Raw genomic sequence first — 19,678 nt, forward strand, 5'->3', positions numbered from 1 at the left:
AAAAAAANAAAAAAAAAGGTAGGGCCGTAGGCGGTGAGCTAGTGAAGGCCTCTAATTGGCTCGGAATCTTCCAGCTCCTGGTCTTGGCATCTGTCACGTGACTCAACCTCGGAGACCCCTGACCAACACTTTTCGGGGCTGGACATGATTGAAGAAACTCAGAAGCTCAATGTGATCGTGAAGTTAACTGTTGAGAACTGCTGCAGCATGTCCTGCGTGCGCGCATCCCCTATCCAAGACCCTTAATATACGTCGTATGTCTCGACCCGGCGGTGCTGGCCCGGCGTCTCTTGGCATCGGACTTTGCTCAGGACAAGCCGAATCGCACATCCGTTTCAGTATTCAGATCGACAATCCATGGCCCTTCTTCGTCTGTAGCTCTCTCGCTGGATATCAAAATTCGCGCACGTTCTTCCAGCCGGTCTGGAAGTCTGCTATCATATCGAACGACTCGTCAGCGCTCCGTGACTCCCTCGCGCTCCCTGCGTTCCAATCATGCCCCTCGTCATCATCCCCTGAATCGTCGTCGACGTACAATCCTCGGACATATCGATCCCAATGAGCAGCCAACCTCGAGGCTACAATGCGGCCGAGCCGCCGGCCCTGAGATCGCGGCGGCCGCCTGAACCGAGAAGCCCACCAGGTCCTGCGCCTGGAAGTGGTGGCGCAATGTCCAGGGCGACGATGTTTCAGGATGAGAAGCGCCGCATCATCAGCAGCTGTTTCTCCAAAATGGATAGTGATGGTGTTTGTATGTTCAACCACATTCTCACATTGTGATTATACACGCTCTTCACCTGCAGGAGATCCTGCTTGATTGACCGTGACTCCCTTTATTCCCACTGTTCCCGTAGCCTGCTGCCTGCTGACTGCTGTTCCTTGAACCAGTGACCGAATCGTATATCACTCATATCAGAGTTACCGAAGATGCTGCGTATCCGTCAACACCCGCTCCGCCCAATTCTCCCCCTGAAAATAAGAAGCCTCGCGTGATCATCGTGGCTTTGCGGAAGTCTGGACGTGTGCGAATGCACAAGGCTCGCGAGAATAATGACAGCACCTTCTCTATTGGCAAGACGTGGATGCTAGACGATCTATCTGCAATTCAGGTCTACGATAATCTGACGCCGACGTCGCCGCTCGAGCAACAGCAGAAGCAATGGGCATCCAATGTCGGAGTAATAGTAACGATAGGGAAGGCGTATTACTGGCAAACAGCAAATTACAAAGAGAGAGATTTCTTCATTGGCAGTTTGGTGAAGATATTCAAGAAATATACTGGAGGCAAGGTTCCCCGATTGATTGGGTTCGATGAGAAGCAACGATACGCTCTGGCCGGTGATGCGCCTGAGGTACAGCAGCCCTCACAACCATCCCAGGCTCAGCAACCACCTCCGTCCCGAGCAGGGCGAAGTCCAAGCCGAGACCCTGAGGCGAGGGCGGCGCCTAGACCACGTGCTTCGGAGGACCAGCTCTCAAAGCCGCAAGCCGCTCGGGACCTAGCCCATCGACCTTCACCGAGTACAGCAAGATCTGTACCCAATCTACGTGATGGAACGATGCCCAGGGTGAACGGTGCAGAAGGTGGCCGATATGCCAGTCCTTCAACAGCCCAGCGCGATCCGATGCCAACTTCGACTCCTGGGTACAGAGCGCCATCGCGCGGCAGGGAAGAACGACCACCTCCATCTCGTGACGGCGTGGGTCCCGATGTCAGGCAGGTTCCGCATCTTGATGTCACGCCAGATCCATCCCGACCAGCAACATCAGGCTCGGGCACTGGCGCCGTTGAGCAGAGGGGCCTCATGCCTGAATCAAGACCTTCAAGCAGGCAAAGCGCTGGCCTCGGTAGCGCGCCGCCATCTAGAGGTGGTGACCAGTCTACCCGGTCGTCACTGGATATTCCGCCTTCCCTTCGTCCCGCTTCCTCAGGCAGTACGACATCAACGCCTGGTGTGGACTCGAGCAGAACAGAGACAGAACCGTCACATATGCCGTCAGAACCAATCTCGCCCATATCGAGAGCAACTGAATCGACAACATTGTCCATACGCGATACCAAGCCCGCTCCATTGGACAAACGTGAAGAGCCAGCTGGACCTTCTCAGTCTGCAGAACCGGTTGCGGAACCAGCTCAGAAACCGGTTGCTGAACCGGATCCTAAACCCGCCGTTGAACCGGCGGCCGAGCCTGCAGCAGAGGAGCCATCATCCAAGTCTCCTGAAAAGCCTGCCGAAGATCAGCCAGAGGAAGATGAGCCCGAGGAAACGCATCGTCCTGGCTTGGGTCCAATGGTCAAGAAGAAGCCTGCCAGAGATGTGGCCGGCGTCTTTCGGAAGGCTGCTACAGCCTACGGCGCTTTCAAACCACGTGCGGGCGGTGCAGGAGAGCGCCTCTTGGCTTTGGCGAAGAAAGCCAAGTCCAACGAGCCCGATGGCATTACGAGCGTCGTCCCTGCTCCGGCACTCCGTGCCCTCAACACCGATTCGGCGAAATCTTCAACTCCTGCTGCTCAATCTACACCATCTGACCAAGCCCCTGCAAAGATTGAGGTTACACCGGCTCCGGATCAACAAGCTGAGAGCAATGGGGTCGAGGCGAAAGACACATCGGCCGAGACTCAAGAGCCACCGCAATCCCCGGCTCCGGAACGTCGACGCAAGCGCTTGGAAGACAACGCTGCCAAGTACTGCCAAGCTCTTGATATCGACCCTAGTCTCCTTGATTCACGAGCCGTCGAATTCGACGAGATTCTCTCTGACCTTGGCTGGAGTGGTCGCCTGGGTGATGAGAAGAAAATCGAGGATCTGGAGGCCGACATCCGGCGCGAAATCGGCCGAGTGCAGGCTACTAGCTGGCTGGGCAATGTCGAGCAGCAAGAAGGAAAAATCGACCACCTGGCTCGCATGATCGATAAGGTTATTCAAGAGTGCGAGGAGTTGGACGGTCTTTTGACACTCTATGCTCATGAACTAGGCGTAAGTTTCCGGTTCGGTTTTCTGGAGAGACTGAGTAATGTTGACATGCACACTAGACACTTCATGAGGATGTCGCCTACATTGAGGCGCAATCACAGGGTCTCCAGGTGCAAACGGCCAATCAAAAGCTGCTTCAGAGCGAGCTGCAAAGCCTTTTGAAGACCCTGTCGATATCTCATCGCGATCTTCAGCCTCTGAAGGAAGCGTCGCTAGACAGTCCCCAGGGCATCAAAGAGACGGAAGCAGTGCTTTCTATGCTGTACAAAGCAATGCTCACGATCGATTCAGATGTGCACCAGAACAAGAAACGGATGGGCGACGCTGCCAGCGACCATGGCAGTATCGGCGTGTACGCGGATTCGGAGGTCGGGCAGATGCGGGCCGTCCTGGAGAAGAAGAATGAATATCGAGCGGAAGCGACCGCGTTCCTGCAGCGGCTTCGGCAGTATATGTCCATCGCTTTCAAGTTGGCCGAGCAGAAACGCTCGAACGCGGCTGCGAACGCCGAGAAGGATCCGCTGAAGCTGAACGATGCCGCGCGTGATGTTGCTCGTAAAGAACTGTGGCCGTACAATGCGCTCATGCTGTTTGCTCGGGAGATTAGCTCGACAGAGTGGTCCGCGCTCATCAATCTTTATGAACAGGATGTGAAAATCCCGTACCAGAGCGAATTCCGGGAGCACTCAGCGTCGTGGAAGAGAGCAGCAAAGAAGGCGAGCGGCGAGGAGTATGAGCTTCTCTTTACCAACCCGGAGAAGGACGACAAGAGTGAAGGACTTACCACCGCTGCGGCCCGCAAGTTGACCGTGAGGAGAGGAAAGACAGTTCGTCTCACTCCGGGTTCCCGCTCACTAAGCGATGACAAGGGGAGCGGCAAATACGAGCCTTTCGAGGTGTTCAGTGGGTTCCTGAGTGAAACAACCAGGGTTATATCTCGCGAGCAGAATTTCGTGGTTCGATTCTTCCACATGGACTCGTTGTCCAACACCGAATTCTCGGACATTGTGGCCGAGAGCAGCCCAGAAGATCGGCAGGTCCCCGATCTCGGTGTCAAACGGTCCCACGATCCCGATCGGGACCTCGCCAAGAAGGTCGAGCAGATCATGGACGGGATATACTCGTTCTGGACGGTCGAGCTGCAGAATATGCTTGACTGGGTGATCAAGATGGATCAGCTGTAAGTGCTTCATAGGGTCCATCATCTCCCTGCATATCGTGCTAATGATGATATAGTCAGGGCGTAGGCGTGTTGGCGGCTCTGGAGTCTACCATCTCCGAGTACGAGGATACCAACCAAGATTTCCTGGTCCACGCCCTGCAGAAACTGCGGACTCGCCTCAACGGGCTCTTCAACCGTTTTGTCGACGAGCAGGTTCGGGCGATTGAAGAGACCAAGGTCAAGGTGAACAAGCGGAAGGGTGTCATCTCGTTCATGCGGACATTCCCGAACTTCTCAGCGGCCATTGAGAACATCTTAACAGCGCAGTCAGCATCCAAATTTTCCGACGTCCGGGTTCTCGTCAACGAAGCCTACGAGCGGATCAACCGTGCTATGTGGGAGAGTCTGAAATTCATCGCAAAGGAGGCACCTGGTCAGTCCGGTGCGGCAGGCGATCCGGAAGACAAAGAGGTTCTCAACTACCACATCCTGCTGATCGAGAACATGAACCACTACATCGAAGAGGTGGATGACCGCGGGCTCCAGGTGCTCGAGCGTTGGCGGGACCGCGCGCGCCAAGACTATCAGGAGCATATGAAGCTCTACTTGGACTCCGTCATCCACCGACCCCTCGGCAAGCTTCTGGACTTTATCGAGTCCACCGAGACGCTCGTCGCCCGTACCAGCCACCCACCGGAGGTGGCCCAGCGGCCAAGCCACTCGAAGCACGTCGCCAAGAAGCTCGTCGCCGCATACGACGCCAAGGAGCTGCGGCGCGGTGCCGACTCGCTCAAGAAACGCGTCGAGAAGCACTTTGGCGACGCCGACGACCCAGGCATCAGCCGCAGCCTGGTGATGAAGGTCTTCAAGGAATGCGAGGAGCGATACGGCGACGTGTATGAGCGATTCAAGCGACTTGCCGAGTCTGTGTATGAGAATCAGATCGACCTGGAGTGGAGCAAGGACGAGGCCATGGCGCTGTTCCGGCGAGTCTAGCCTAGCGCGTTCCGCGGGGAACTTGTACGGAGGAAGATTTAATGGATACACTATTATGTTTGATCCATTGCAGGGAGTTTAGTTTGGCGTTGGGACGTTTCTTGTGTCTGGCATTTGGGTGTTTTGGTGCAAAGCTAATGGTGCTATACTGTCGTGTATGCTATGAGCAATCAATACCCAAAGATTATCAGTTGTATTCTATGGGATGATCTGTCAGAACTGCAGGATTAAGTCTATACTCATGGTATTTCAACCATCAGTGGCCCTTGAGATTCTGAACCGGATTTTCTAGGTTTCGTCAATCTGGTTACTATGTCACCATGAGAGGCCGAGGGCGGTTATCCTTCAGAAGACTCCGCAGCTCGCGCTGCAAAAGCTTCTGGTTAGCCACATGAACTTGAAGACACCCTGCTTGCGCCTCGAGGAAGGTGATATCTTCATGGGCCGTCTAGCAATGGCATGTCAGCATCACTCTCTGCAGGCGAACAGATAAAGAGATACTCACACTTAGTTCACGAGCGTACAGCGTCAAAAGACCGTCCAATTCGTCGCACTCTTGAATAACCTCGTCAATCATGAGAGCTAACTCGGCGATTTGCTCTTCCTGCTGCTCGACATGGCCGAGCCAAGTGGTAGCCTGTACTCGGCCGATTTCTCGGCGAATATTTGCTTCTAGATCCTCAATCTTTAGTCCGTCATGGAGACGGCCATTCCAGCCAGATACTGTGAGAATTTCGTCGAATTCAGCGGCGCGGAGATCGATAAGATTTGGGGGGATATCAAGAGCCTGGCAATACATGGCTGCGTTGTCTTCCAAGCGCTTGCGTCGCTGCTCTAGTTCCTCCGAGGGAGGTGTCGGTTTACCAGTCCGAAAACGAGCCGGCGCTTTTTTCGCTTCGTCCGCCTTGCTTTCAGGTGTTTGATAGGGTGACAGCTCTTGGCCAGATGGCGCAGGCTTGGTAGAGGCGGTGGACGAAGTTGAACGCGTCTTCGTCGATTCAATACCAAGATTGCGGAGGTGCGGAGCAGGAACAACGCTCGTAATGCCATCTGGCTCGTCGGACTTTGCCTTTTCCACTTTAGCCAGGAGGCGCTCTCCTGCACCGCCTGGGCGTGGTTTGAAAGCGCCATAAGCTGTAGCAGCTCTTCTGAAGGCATTCGCTACATCCTTGCGAGACTTTTTCTTGATCATTGGCCCTAGGCCGGGACGATGCGTCTCAACGGGCTCATTGTCCTCGTTCTTTTCTTCGACAGGGTCTTCATGGGGTTTGGGAGGTGCTTCCTCTGCTGCAGGTTCAACTGCTGATTTTGCCGCTGGTTCCGCAGAGAGAGGAAATTGGAATGGTCCGATGGAATCTTCCAACGGAGAAGGCGCGGTACCCAGACTGGATGATGTTCCCGATCCGTTTCTTATAGATAGAGGTGAAATCGGCTCTGGCGACGATTGCCAAGGTTCTGGTTCTACGTTTCTCACGTCTACTGCAGGCCTCGACGTCACATTGCCCGACGGCACTCTGTGCAACCCAGGAGTCGAAATTGGAGGTGATTCCCGTAAAACTCTCGCGAGGCAAGCACGTCGGCCGCCTTCTGGTAGGTCTTCCTCCTTTGTTAAGATTACGGCTCGATCAGCACGGGGCGGAACTTGTTGCTGACGAGCCTGTGGTGGCTGCGAGGGAAGCGGCGGGGGAGACTGGGAGGAATGCTGCTGTACCTCAGACGCATCACCAGCCAGAGCCTGTCGTTGTTTGTCATCAAATCCGATCAATTTTGGAACCTTGCCTCCAGTATACTTCTTGAATATCTTCACCAAACTGCCAATGAAGAAATCCCTCTCTTTATGGTTTGCCGTTTGCCAATAATAGGCCTTCCCAATCGTTACCACTACACCGACATTGGACGCCCACTGTTTCTGCTGCTCCTGGAGCAGTGACGTCGGCGTTAGATTATCGTAGATTTGGATCGCAGTCAAATCATCTAGCATCCATGTCTTGCCAATGGAAAAACTGCCGTCGTCGTTCTCGCGGGCCTTGTGCATCCGCACGCGTCCAGACTTCCGCACAGCTACCACGATCACCCGGGCCTTTTTATTCTCAGGCGAAGAATAGGGCGGAGGGGGTGCTGTTGTGTACACAGCATCTTCGGTAACTCTGATATGGATGATGTACGACTCAATCACTGGGGAAACAGCAGTTAGCGAGCTGCCGTCATGGTGACAGACCGGATAGCGGAAACATAGTCAATCATGAAAGATCCCGGCCAGATAAAAAAAATCACAAAAGCAATACTGTTAAACGTACAAACTCCATCACTATCTGATCTGGAGAAGCAGCTACGGATGATGCGACGCTTCTCATCCTCGAACCTCGCCGCTCTCGACATTGCGCCGTTTCCGGAAGCAGACCCCGGGACTTTGCGAGGTTCGCCTGGCCGCCGAATTCTCAGAGCCGGCGGCTTCACCGAAGAATAACTTCGAAATTGACTGCTCATGTGGTTAAGTATGTGTCCTGTGTATTGAGAGTCGACAATTTGCGAATTACGAAGGCCATAACGCGGGGCATGACGACCCGGAAGGTGCGGAGAATTTAATGAAGCCCAGAGACAACGTCACAAAAGGGAGAAGGCTTTCAGACCAGCTGGAAGAAGGACGAGAGAGTCGAAATATAGATCTAATAATACCAGCAAGATGCCACAGAAGGTTAGATGTTGGGGGCCAAACGGAACTCGGTGGTTAAAAGCGGATTTGGACTTCCGCAGCAAAGGCCGATGCCCAAGAACCACTTAGGCCGCACGCCAGATCGAGGCGAACGTTTGATAACGATACTCACAAAGAAACCATGCTACAGAGGTTCTACAAGCACTCGTTTGTAAGGTTGCTGGGCAGCCCTTTGAACGTGGGCAGCTTTAATACCTTGTCGGTAATTGGATAAAAGACATATACTATTATTGGTATAGCGTACGATAACTTTTTATCACGTGATTTTATCTGTTTGGATAGTTGGCAGCGGAAATCCTCCGAATGTGGCGCGTGGAGCTGGGCGGTGGACAGATTTGCAATGCTAGTCCGAATCTGGAATAGCCTTCTGCGGCTAAGCGAATCAAACGGCAGGGTAACCCATCAGTGATCTTGATAGGGAAAAAGAACGCTCCGGATCCAGTTTAGCGTACGAGTTAGTTTTTCGTTTGATCTCTGGCCCACTATTTCGGGACCCCCGGCCTCAGATCCGATAACAAGTGCTGCTTAGTCATCATGGCGGTCAATCAGGGCCTGCAGGATTATCAGGGTCCACCGGACCAGTCGATGCACCCATGTGAAGCTACTCAACGCCATCATTTGAAGCTCCGCCCAGTTCGCGACTCCGAGAGTACCCACGATTTAAGTTTCCCGCTGCGGTGAGCCGTCCGCCTTGGCTTACTTTCATGCATCGTGATTGTGCCGGCGCTCCGCTCCCCTGCCTCCTCTCGCCCTCCCCTTCTGGGTGTAAGCGATTGCGTACGAATAGTAGCCGTGGCTCCGCTCAGGGCTTCCGGGTCGCAAACCGACATCGAACTTGTCGCCCTCGACTCCGCGGCTACCCATTCGCGAGATCAGGGTCCCCCAGCAGCACATGGTTCCCAGGCTGAAGTTGCACAGGACCATTGCGCAGACCACGGCCATTCCGACCGCCAGACATTTCCCAGTCCACCGCAGCCGCGAAGTGCACGCGAGAGACGCCATCTTCTCTGGGCCGAAGCGGTAAAGCGGTGCCAATCCCGTGCAGGGGTCGTCAAGATGAAGTTCTCCCACAGTTTACAGTTCAACTCTGTGCCGGACTGGAACGCGTATTACATTGCCTATGACAACCTCAAGAAGTTGTATGTTTAGCCACATTTTACTTTCGGAGTAGGGAGGCGCTGATTGTTTCAGGATCTACACTCTGGAGAAACAGGTCAATTGGCCTGACTCTCGTGGCGATGCCGAGTCCGCCCCCCTTCTCAATGAGTCGCTCGACACGGACATGATCTTCCGGCGGTTGCTGGACGCCGAGCTGGAAAAGATCACCTCGTTCTACCATGCAAAAGAACGGGAGATCCTAGGCGAAGTCGAAGAGGTGATCCAGGAAGCGACCAAATACAAGGCCAGCACGGTTGGTGTGGACATGGATCCGGTCAGCGAGAGCGTGGTCAAATTGCGCACGACGAGTACGGAGTCCCGCCCGCGGCGCGGAAGCTTTTTCCGGTCGCTAGGGCCGTCAGGACATCGTGCCAGCACCGCGTCGGGAGGCATTGATGTAGTAGAGGAGGATGACGATGAGTATGACGAGGACAGTGATGATGCGATATCAGCCGTGGAGGGGCCTCGCCGTGAGTCAAGAGCGCGGCGCCGCGCTTCAATTGATCGATCTGACGGGCTCACCAGCGAAGGGGCAGATTCGCGATTATTGGGGCACCCCAATAGACGACTGAGCGTGCAAGACGGAGAAAGTCTTACCGAATCGTGGTTCCTGGACCTCTACAATGCCGGCGTGGCGTTGAAGAGACGGCTGATCCTTGCCTATGTTTCTCTGTGTGAACTCAAGTCATACATACAGCTCAACAAGACGGGCTTTTCCAAAGCACTCAAAAAGTATGACAAGATCCTTAACCGCTCGCTGCGACGCCCTTACATGAATGGCGTTGTTCTGCCGGCATATCCGTTTACGGATGATGCCTCCCATCTTCTCGGGGATAAAGTTGCTCTCATCGAGCAATTCTACGCGGACATTGTGACCAAAGGAGATCTCTCGCTGGCGAAAAGGGAACTGCGGCTGCACCTGCGGGAGCATGTTGTGTGGGAGCGCAATACTGTCTGGAGAGAGATGATTGGCATTGAGCGCAAGGCCCAGGCGGCGAACGTTGGCATCCGCCGAACGCTTCTCGGAGGTGACCCCGATCCCAGCTCAGCGCAGCGTCAGGGCGACGAAGATCTGTTACCGGCCAAAGAAATTGGCACACCGCTAGGGCGGTGCCGTGTGCCGGAGTGGCTCTTCAGCCTGTCTTTTCTATCGCTGGTTGGAATGGTTATCCTCTTCGGCATACTCCTCAGTGTGCCGATCATGGAGAAGCCGGAGCAACAAAATTGTCTGGCGATGGTGGTGTTTGTCAGTTTGCTGTGGGCCACCGAAGTGATTCCGCTGTTCGTGACGTCGCTGCTTATTCCGTTCTTGGTGGTAGTACTAAAGATCCTTCGCTCGGACGATCCGCCTTATGAGCGACTGGATCCGCAGGATGCCACCAAGGAAGTGCTCGCATCCATGTGGACGCCGGTGATCATGCTCTTGCTGGGTGGGTTCACAATTGCGGCGGCGCTGTCCAAGTACGACATTGCTCGCCGGATGGCCACCTTTGTGCTGAGCCGTGCCGGCACGAGTCCACGGGTAATGCTGGTGATGAACATGTTTGTGAGCATGTTCCTGAGCATGTGGATCAGCAACGTTGCTGCTCCGGTGTTGTGTTATTCGATAATTCAGGTCAGTCTTCATTTTTTTTTTTCTCATGTGTAAAAGTCTGTTAACCAGGAACAGCCTCTCCTTCGCAACCTGCCGCCTGAGTCCAACTTTTCCAAGGCACTCGTGCTGGGCATCGCGCTGGCCGCGAACATTGGAGGGGCTGCATCTCCAATTGCTTCACCGCAGAACATCATCGCGCTGGAGAACATGTCCCCGAGCATCAGCTGGGGAGCCTGGTTTTTCATTTCACTGCCTGTGTGCATTATTTCGATTTTGCTGATCTGGGCCCTACTCCTGGTCACCTTCCAGCCAGCGCGCGGCACATCGATTGTCCCTATCCGGCCAGTCACCGAGCGCCTCAGCGGGGTGCAATGGTTTGTAGCCATTGTCACACTGGTGACCATCATTCTGTGGTGCGTTAGCCATCAACTCGAGAACGTCTTTGGAGACATGGGCGTGATTGCGATCATCCCGATGGTGCTCTTCTTTGGCACGGGCATTCTGACCAAGGAAGACTTTAACAATTTCCTTTGGACGATCATCATTCTTGCCGCAGGTGGCCTGAGTCTGGGCAAGGCTGTGACCTCTTCGGGGCTGCTGCACACGATTGCTAGCGCAATCACAGAGCGTGTGGAGCATCTTGGCCTCTACGCCGTCCTGCTGGTCTTTTCTTCACTGATCCTCGTGATCGCGACGTTCATCTCTCACACTGTTGCTGCATTGATCATTCTTCCATTGGTGCAGCAGGTCGGCGCCGGCATGGAGCATCCTCATCCTAACCTCCTCGTCATGGCGAGCGCCTTGATGTGTTCCGTGGCAATGGGCTTACCAACGAGCGGATTCCCAAATATGAGTACGTCATCCCTCTCTTTTTCTGTGTCAGTCGTAGCTAACATTCCTTTGCAGCGGCGATCATGCTGGAGATTCCAAACACCGGCCTACGATACCTCCGTGTCGGGCATTTCCTGAGCCGGGGAATTCCGGCAAGTCTGCTGTCATTCCTGGTTGTCGTCACGGTGGGCTACTTCTTGATGGTCATCGTTGGATTGTAATTGGAATTACGTGGTATTGGATGAGAGGTGGAGTGTACATAATATGATTTCAAGCGTGACGGTTTCGCATAGCACAATATCATAGACAATGATGAATGATGATGAATCATGACAAGCCCATTCTGTGTTCATCGACTAAATCATTACCGACCAAAAAGCAGAACGCCAATCCTGTCCAGGTAACACTCGATCAATTCCTATGAACAAGGTCGTCAGCTCGATTCTTCTTAGGGAAAGAAGTAAACTCACAATAAACCCAACGTCAAATCTCCATGAATCCTAGCCTTCAACTCCACCTCGATATCAAGATTCAAGTCGAGCCTTAGCCGCAACTGATCTTTCTTTCCGTCATCGTCATCCTCCTTCTTCTTAGTCTGCCGTTCCCGATTCCTGCCACCGAGAGCGCCTCCCTGGAGCACCCTTCCCGCGGTGTCCGTGGCGCCGTTGACAGCTCTCCCAGCTGTGTTTTGCACGGCATTGGTAGTTCCTGTTACGGCGTCTTCCTGGAGGGCGGAATCGATACCGCGGAGGGGACCATTTTGCTGTCGTTCTTTCTGTTGGGGCCGACGACGCCGTCTTCCGGACTTATCTAGGGAACCGTTGTGACGAGGGATCTCTTCTGTATCATCTGTGTCGTGCCCTCGGTACCGGCGACGGGGTTTCTCCCGCTGCGGCTGCGGTTGGGCTCTCTCTCGTTCTTGCTCAGATTCGGTGGAGAACTCGGATTCGCTCTGCGTCTCGCCGTTCTCAAGATTTTCTGGTTGGGATTTCTTTCGCGATGGTCGCTTTTGGTCGGGGGATGTGGATCGAGCTTGATCTCCTACCCCGTCTCGCGAAGGGCTTCGGCTTTCCGAGTCGGTGTTTTGTTCGTTGGCGGGCATAGTATCAGGGTATATATGTACCTGTGAGGCGGTTTTTGCGCAAGAATTTAAGTCCTACGATCTTTTTCCAACGGGTTGTTATCTTTGACGGATTTTATAATCATGCCTATCAGTCAGATACGACCCTTTGGACAACAAAATCTCTATCTATGGAACATAACATCATCGCCTTTCCATGGCGGCTTCCCAATGTCAGCTGCATTCATCCGGATGATACAGTATGCATGGTTTAAAAATCATAGATGACGTCTGGGGGTTTGACATTTGCATAAAATTAGGGTTTGGGTCACTTTTGCACGATTTGATTGGTTGATTGATGACGTCAGCCCTAATTTCTTCTCTTCCCGAGGATGCATAACAGGTTGTGCTTTTTTGTGCCCTTACTGCAAAGGGAGAATCAGGACGAAATTACTTTATGACAGGAGGAATTTAGAGTTCAGATTTGTCTCTGTTCCATGGGACGGCCCGTGGAGCTCGCCTAGTTTTGCTGGAGATTACGCTCGAAATCGAACCTGATAGGACTAAACGACTGAGGAGGCGGTCTTTGAGAAGTTTGATTGAAATGGCCATGGTCTCGATGCTACTGAGTGACGTCTTCGTGCATATACATCTAGCCTATCGAAATGATCGTCGTGGAGGATTAGCGGTTCCTGAGCTTGATTTTGTCCAGATTAGTCCGGCAATATGACGCGCTTGTAGATGTTCTATCCATAGTACTGGCAATCTGCATCACGTCATCTAGCTAGATATGGGGCTTGAAGAATTTGTAGTTGAAGGATATCGCTAAGCCTTCCCAGCTATTGTTGTTAAAAGAGACACCATCCTCAACCATCGATCCCTTCCAATCCTCCTTCGAAATAATTAGTGTCCTTCGAAGACTATAGCACAATGGCAACCGCAGAAAAGCCACGGAAGACCCAACAACGTCCCTCTCGCGATAAGCAGCTAGACGACTACCTGTCCTCCGAGGGAGAACTATACTCGGACGAATGGGAACCAGAGCCACCGCCACCCCCACCACGACGACGGCGACAACGGCAGCCGAAAAATCTACAAGAAAGATATTATGATGATGATGATGATGAGAGGTACTACGATTCCGCGGGCGAAAAGTATGCCGTCACGCCATACGGAAGGAAAAAGCAGAGCATCTTCGGTCCTACCGGGCTATCCTTTGAGAGAGAAGAGCCCAAGCCTGATAAGGACGAAGACGACGGACTGAGACTGAGGCTGGACTTGAATATAGAAATTGAGGTGGAATTGAGGGCCAGGATACACGGCGATTTGACACTGGCATTGATGTGAGTGGCTGTGCTCGATTAATGGTTTCTAATTGGTTTTGGCTGACGAGACAGTACTTAACAGCGCATGAACGGGATACGTTAGTGGTCTCTGTCGGAGTTTTATTGACGTTGGGTTTGCATTCATTCATCACTGTTTGACGATTTCGTGTATTCAACATTGATTTCAATCAAAGCTCGTTCTGTTTTCTTTCGAGATGGAGTTGAACCGAGGATCAAGTATTAATGAGTGCCCAAATTGGAAAGTAACTACAGTGAGCGACCGATTTCGTCTCTGATTGGTGGAGAAGCTCTGAGCACCTGCATCTTAGCTTGAGGGTCCAGCTCCACGACAGTTCCTCCTGACCCCAAGCCATTAAAAAAAAAAAAAACCATCAAGGTGTCTTAAGGTCCCTGATTAGGTCACTGCCATTTGCAATTGGCACAATGTCTGAAACAAGCCAGGCTGCCGCTCTACAGCGGCGGATTATCGAACACATGAACCGCGACCATCAAGATTCGCTCGCCATGTACCTGCGTGTCTACTGCAAAGTCAACCCACGACGCGCAGCCACCGCGCGGTTAGAGGAAGTACAATTGGCCGGGTTGCGTATATCCACCGTCGATAAGACACATTTCTTCGTCCCCTTCAACCCACCGCTGTCATCTTTCGATCAGGTTCGGAAACGCACCGTCGAGATGCACCACCACTGCCTCGCTGCCCTGAACCTCTCCGATATAGCTGTCACCGAATACCGCGGGCCAACCGGCTTCCCCGCCATGGTCTTCACCGCTTGCTTGGTGACGTTTGCATTGTTTGCCCGTCGGGGTAATTTTGTCGAGGGGTCGCTCATGCATCGGGTGCTGTTTCGGCATGTACCACCCTTTGCGTGGTTCTGTTATACGATCCAGCCGTTGCTCATTACGATTATGACGGCAATCCATTTGACAGAGGCTACGTATATAGCAATCTACAAGCTTCGGCCGCACCGTGTGCCGCTTTTCTCGAGGCTGTGGTGGGCGTGGACGATCAATATCTTTATTGAGGGTGTTACCTGCATGAAGCGATTCGATGCGATTGTGCAGGAGAAAAGGGACAGGCAACAGCAGCATAAGCCGGTGTTTAAGAGGGAATAGGCGGCTTGAACGCGAAATCAAAGCAAGTTACTGTATTTGTAAACTCCAATTACCTGTACAGTCAACACCGGTCGTGTAAACCCTGTGTCTGCCTCAACTGCTGTTGCACTGCTAGGTATGCATGTACATTCATGGCTTATCTCGCCATCTTATCGCTCTCCTCGATTGCCAGAAAATGCTCCGCACCGGAATGTTGGGGACAAAGTTTGGATTAAAGATCCATAACTGGATGCCGTCTTGCTAACCATGCCAAAGACCTCACGGTCACCGAAGGGTACAAACATGTGTTTTTAAGTTTCTTAAGTTCATCCCAGTCTTTGGGGGATGGAGAGTCAAGAAGCGAGCGAGCCGAGCTCTCTCGGATATCCAATTGGTAAGGATGCAATGTGATTGTCCCGTTGTCCGCGTCAAAGATCCCGAGTCGCCTGTGAAGGCTGTTCCAGTGATAGACAATGTCGGAAGTGAGAAAGGCGCCGCAAAACTTGTCGTATGGATCGTGCTTTGTGGACAGCTGGACGCAGTGGTTCCATCGAACGCTCATCTTGTCGATGACGTGGTCGTAAATGAGGTCGATCGTATCATGTTTGCTGTCCATAAGACGCAGGCGTCTCAGCGTCTTGTGGCCATGGGTATGCCTACCGGAGGTATCGAATTGTTTGACATCAAAATAGCGCAAATGACGGTCCGGTAAGGAGAGGTCAAATTCTTTTCTTTCCAGCAGCTGCCCGGCTAAAGTCCACTTGGACTGCTCTCCGCTCAGCGGATCCAAGTACCAGTGGACTCGGAACGTCACCAGCATGTCCTCAGCCGCATCTAGGCGCCACGAGTACAGACGGTTAGACCTGATGATTCCTTGGACGCGACCTCAAACGTAAACATTATGATTAGTAGCCAAGTATCAAGGCAAAGTACGACCATTTTGTCCTTGCCAATAGAAACCGTGGGGCAAGGAGAAGGGAGGTTTCCTAATACACGACGCTCTGATGTTTAAATTTCCCATGCCACCATATCTATAGCTGCGGCCGGGGCTATGTACAGTTAGCCGACCTCAACAAGATAAAGTATCGTGTTCTCATATATTGGACTAACGATAGCAGCAAGATAGCGATCAGACGCGTAGAGTTTCTTAATCCAAACGTGTTCTGCATCTCCATTTGTAAAAATCGATTTCTCTCCAGCTTCAAAATCCAATATTTCCACTTTGTTCGAGTTCGATAAGAACAGCAGCCGTGAACAGCAAGTCATCGAATCGGGCACTCGTTGCATTCCGTGCAGTGGAAGAAACATATTCTTAAAGGTCGACCATATTGAAAACCATGTCGCCATTTGAAATAATTCATCGCATTGGCAGCAGCATCATCTGTACCCTCTACGCCCAGGAACAGAAGTGTTGGGGGCAAAAGAGGCCTGGTGATTGTGTCGCTCGAGAACATAAAACGTCATTGTCTTGAGACCTAAGAAGGGCCCAGCCTGTCAAAATATGAAGCAATTGCAACAAAGAGTGGAAAATGCGCACCGTCCGGTTTCGGACAACATCTTCTGAATCCAGATACTTCACAATCTGAAGCAGGACTTCGAGAGGCAAGGAGCCCATGATATCAAAATACTAAGGCCGAATCTGTCCTGTTGTCGCTTCCAGAGTCAGACCTTTCCTTTCGGCACAGCGGTGAGAGATGTCCAACAGAGCTTATGGTTGCTGTAACTTCGTCGCGACACGGCATGACATGTGGCGAGTTTCAATTATGTTGTTCTCGATGACGCCGTTAGACGAGTTACGTTGTCGACGGACTAATCGATTGGAGGACTGAAAGTAATCTACTCCGGTCAAGGAAGGACTTGGCTGGCAACTCTTATCATCTAGAATGTCTTCCGGTCAGAGCGCCTTGAAGGATCGTTTTGAAAACGGCGCCCTATTCTCGATTGAAAGTTGTTCCGCCTCGATAAAGGAGTTTCGTCAAGTCTATGTTTTGTTGTCGCTTAACTACACCAGACTATTATGGGTTCCGTTCATGGACTATCACGGGGTACAAGTCGTCAGGACGTAATGTCAGGTTGTATGCTCTGCCAGCTTGTCAATAAACAGCCTTTCAAGGGATGATTCAGTTCACGCGCTGGTTCGCTGAAATCGGTGCGAGCCCCGCTGAACTTCGGGCATGCGGATGGTACATTGAAACTGCAATAAATCATCAGGATGGATTCAATCGCTGCTGAGATTTTTAATCGCATAGACATACAATACCCAGTCGTTGGAGAAAAGAATCTCTGCAAGTAAAAGGGTGCCTTGGGTGGAAGTGGACCCTGAGGTCAGAGTAAATCACGTGATTTACAAGCCCACTAACCCTACATGGTTAGCGCGCACTTTCGGAGAGGGCAATTTCGACAAGCGAGCCACAGTGCGAAATTCAAAGACCGCAAAGCAAACCTTCCGACTCGATCACCACTCCGCCCCTTCGACCCTCGTCGCGCTGTTCTGGTGAAGGACTACAGGATACGAGGTTAGTGTTATTTATTTATTCCGTCCGTTTTTGCAGGAATTGGGCCGTGCCGTTCGATTGTGCGTGTGGGTGGTTTTATTTGCTACGGATGCAAATTGAATATGGACTGCTATGCCTACACATTGAATAAGCACGATTGCCGGCCGGCATTCCTTTTTCTTCCATGCATTGGAAATAGTCTAACGGTGTACAGTGGTCCCGTCCATAAACCGCCAACATGGGTATTTCGCGTGATTCCCGTCACAAGCGCTCGGCTAGCGGAGCGAAGCGCGCCCAATACCGCAAGAAGAGGTACGACCGAACAAATCGAAGAAAATGCCATCGGGAGAGGGTTGGGACATAGTGTTAATGGAATTTTTCCTGCAGAGCCTTCGAGAAGGGTCGTCAGCCGGCCAACACGCGTATCGGCCCCAAGCGCATCCACCTTGTGCGGACCCGGGGTGGTAACACCAAGTACCGCGCGCTGCGTCTGGACTCGGGCAACTTCTCGTGGGGATCCGAGGGGATTTCGCGCAAGACCCGCGTGATCGGGGTGGTGTACCACCCGTCGAACAACGAGCTGGTCCGGACCAACACGCTGACCAAGTCTGCCGTGGTGCAAATCGACGCTGCGCCGTTCCGACAATGGTACGAGGCGCACTACGGCCAGCCGCTGGGTCGCCGACGCCAGCAGAAGGCTGGTGCTGAGGGCGCTGGTGCCACCGAGACCAAGAAGAGCAAGAGCGTTGAGAAGAAGCAGGCCGCGCGATACGCCGCCCACGGCAAGGTCGAGCCTGCGCTGGAGCGCCAGTTCGAGGCCGGTCGTCTGTACGCCATCATCTCGTCCCGGCCCGGCCAGAGCGGTCGTGCGGATGGTTACATTCTGGAGGGAGAGGAGTTGGCTTTCTACCAGCGTGCGATCCGGAAGTAGATCCATTGAAAGAATTGACGGGTTTCTTTTTGTCCTTCCTCTCAAAAAAAAGAACGTATGTACGGGACGGATCGGGACCGGAGTTTGTTAATGCCATGCTTGATGAAGTGCATTGGTAGCTAGATAGAAGCTATCGCAAATGTACGCCTAGGAATCATCTGGTAGATCCATTGACATGACGCTAGCGCCAATGACTACGGAGTACTCGTAGCATATCACCCACACCAATCTTCCCCTCCCTTAATTAACCTCATCCACACTTCACCTACAACTAGAGAACAACAATGTCCACCGTCAAAACCCGCATCCTCTGCCTCTCCGACACCCACAATACGCTCCCCTTCCCCAGCACCGACACCACCCATGCCTACCGGGAACCACTACCCCGCGCCGACATCGTCCTCCACGCCGGCGACCTAACAAGGCTCAGCCGGCGGGAGGAGCACGTTGCGATGCGGAACTTCCTCTGCACGCTCGACGCGGAACTCAAGCTCGTCATTGCGGGGAACCACGATATCCGACTTGACGAAGGGTTCTACCGAACACGTCGCGATTATGATTTCCGATTCCGCGGATATTCGAAACCACGACGGCATACGGCTAACGAGGAGGATTGGGAGGATACTCCCGAGGGGATTAAATCGTTGTGGACGGGGCCGGAAGCAAGAGCCGCGGGGATTGTCTACCTCGATGAATCCGAGAAGGCACGCACGTTTACATTAACCCGGAATGGGGCAAAGTTCACTATCTGGGGATCGCCATACACCCCTCAATATGGGGATTGGGCATTCCAGTATCCGCCCAGTGTGGCGGAGAAGCGATACAAGGACCTCGGTCGGCTCGGGATCAACCCAGAACAAGGGGTGGATATTATGCTCACGCATGGCCCGCCGTATGGGTTCCTCGACGAGACTGCTAATCCGTGGACTGCGCCGTCGAATCTCGGACAGTCGGTGGGGTGTCCCGGGTTGAGGGGGCTGGCGTCGAGGGTGAAACCCCGGCTGCATGTTTTTGGGCATATCCATGAAGGGTTTGGTGCGGTGAGATATGACTGGGGGAAGGACGGAAAAAAGGATGAGTGGGGGGAGCCGGAGGAAGGGGAGAGGATTGTGCCGGATATGGACGCTGCACGGAGGGAAGGGTGTTGCAAGCTTGATGTGTCGAGCGATGCGCAACGGCCGCTACGACATCGCGAGGAGACGTTGTTTGTCAATGCGAGCGTGTTGTCCGTAAAGTATCGCCCGGAGCATGCGCCGTGGTTGATTGATTTGGACCTTCCAAAGGCTTCAAATTGAAACCATCGTATGGATGATAGATTCATAAAC

The 19,678-nt window shown here is 52.9% G+C and overlaps 10 protein-coding genes across 10 annotated transcripts; 6 read left to right on the forward strand and 4 right to left on the reverse strand.

Moving 5' to 3' along the window:
• Positions 1-558: 558 nt before the first annotated feature.
• Positions 559-5,133, forward strand: VTN49DRAFT_4701 (uncharacterized protein; the record flags this gene model as incomplete). The annotated part of the gene is made up of 4 exons (XM_069412677.1): positions 559-751; positions 889-2,978; positions 3,035-4,155; positions 4,212-5,133. The coding sequence occupies 4 exons, from the start codon at positions 559-561 to the stop codon at positions 5,131-5,133; spliced, it is 4,326 nt and encodes a 1,441-aa protein (XP_069267896.1).
• Positions 5,134-5,443: 310 nt separating this feature from the next.
• Positions 5,444-7,512, reverse strand: VTN49DRAFT_4702 (uncharacterized protein; the record flags this gene model as incomplete). The annotated part of the gene is made up of 3 exons (XM_069412678.1): positions 5,444-5,581; positions 5,639-7,308; positions 7,431-7,512. The coding sequence occupies 3 exons, from the start codon at positions 7,510-7,512 to the stop codon at positions 5,444-5,446; spliced, it is 1,890 nt and encodes a 629-aa protein (XP_069267897.1).
• Positions 7,513-8,371: 859 nt separating this feature from the next.
• Positions 8,372-8,848, reverse strand: VTN49DRAFT_4703 (uncharacterized protein; the record flags this gene model as incomplete). Its single annotated transcript, XM_069412679.1, has 2 exons — positions 8,372-8,447; positions 8,628-8,848. 2 exons carry the CDS (start codon positions 8,846-8,848, stop codon positions 8,372-8,374), a joined length of 297 nt encoding a protein of 98 aa, XP_069267898.1.
• A 54-nt stretch (positions 8,849-8,902) lies between these two features.
• Positions 8,903-11,650, forward strand: VTN49DRAFT_4704 (uncharacterized protein; the record flags this gene model as incomplete). Its single annotated transcript, XM_069412680.1, has 5 exons — positions 8,903-8,985; positions 9,038-9,474; positions 9,541-10,619; positions 10,674-11,451; positions 11,505-11,650. 5 exons carry the CDS (start codon positions 8,903-8,905, stop codon positions 11,648-11,650), a joined length of 2,523 nt encoding a protein of 840 aa, XP_069267899.1.
• A 190-nt stretch (positions 11,651-11,840) lies between these two features.
• On the reverse strand, positions 11,841-12,531 carry VTN49DRAFT_4705 (uncharacterized protein; the record flags this gene model as incomplete). The annotated part of the gene is made up of 2 exons (XM_069412681.1): positions 11,841-11,847; positions 11,900-12,531. The coding sequence occupies 2 exons, from the start codon at positions 12,529-12,531 to the stop codon at positions 11,841-11,843; spliced, it is 639 nt and encodes a 212-aa protein (XP_069267900.1).
• Positions 12,532-13,419: 888 nt separating this feature from the next.
• Positions 13,420-13,836, forward strand: VTN49DRAFT_4706 (uncharacterized protein; the record flags this gene model as incomplete). The annotated part of the gene is made up of 1 exon (XM_069412682.1): positions 13,420-13,836. One exon carries the CDS (start codon positions 13,420-13,422, stop codon positions 13,834-13,836), a length of 417 nt encoding a protein of 138 aa, XP_069267901.1.
• A 422-nt stretch (positions 13,837-14,258) lies between these two features.
• Positions 14,259-14,948, forward strand: VTN49DRAFT_4707 (uncharacterized protein; the record flags this gene model as incomplete). Its single annotated transcript, XM_069412683.1, has 1 exon — positions 14,259-14,948. The coding sequence occupies one exon, from the start codon at positions 14,259-14,261 to the stop codon at positions 14,946-14,948; it is 690 nt and encodes a 229-aa protein (XP_069267902.1).
• A 211-nt stretch (positions 14,949-15,159) lies between these two features.
• On the reverse strand, positions 15,160-15,747 carry VTN49DRAFT_4708 (uncharacterized protein; the record flags this gene model as incomplete). Its single annotated transcript, XM_069412684.1, has 1 exon — positions 15,160-15,747. The coding sequence occupies one exon, from the start codon at positions 15,745-15,747 to the stop codon at positions 15,160-15,162; it is 588 nt and encodes a 195-aa protein (XP_069267903.1).
• A 1,913-nt stretch (positions 15,748-17,660) lies between these two features.
• Positions 17,661-18,353, forward strand: VTN49DRAFT_4709 (40S ribosomal protein eS8; the record flags this gene model as incomplete). Its single annotated transcript, XM_069412685.1, has 2 exons — positions 17,661-17,734; positions 17,810-18,353. 2 exons carry the CDS (start codon positions 17,661-17,663, stop codon positions 18,351-18,353), a joined length of 618 nt encoding a protein of 205 aa, XP_069267904.1.
• A 284-nt stretch (positions 18,354-18,637) lies between these two features.
• On the forward strand, positions 18,638-19,648 carry VTN49DRAFT_4710 (uncharacterized protein; the record flags this gene model as incomplete). The annotated part of the gene is made up of 1 exon (XM_069412687.1): positions 18,638-19,648. One exon carries the CDS (start codon positions 18,638-18,640, stop codon positions 19,646-19,648), a length of 1,011 nt encoding a protein of 336 aa, XP_069267905.1.
• Positions 19,649-19,678: the final 30 nt, after the last annotated feature.

Source organism: Thermomyces lanuginosus (genome assembly GCF_041956635.1).
Source record: "Thermomyces lanuginosus strain ATCC 200065 unplaced genomic scaffold VTN49scaffold_31, whole genome shotgun sequence".
In the NCBI taxonomy this organism is placed as follows: Eukaryota; Fungi; Ascomycota; class Eurotiomycetes; order Eurotiales; family Trichocomaceae; genus Thermomyces; species Thermomyces lanuginosus.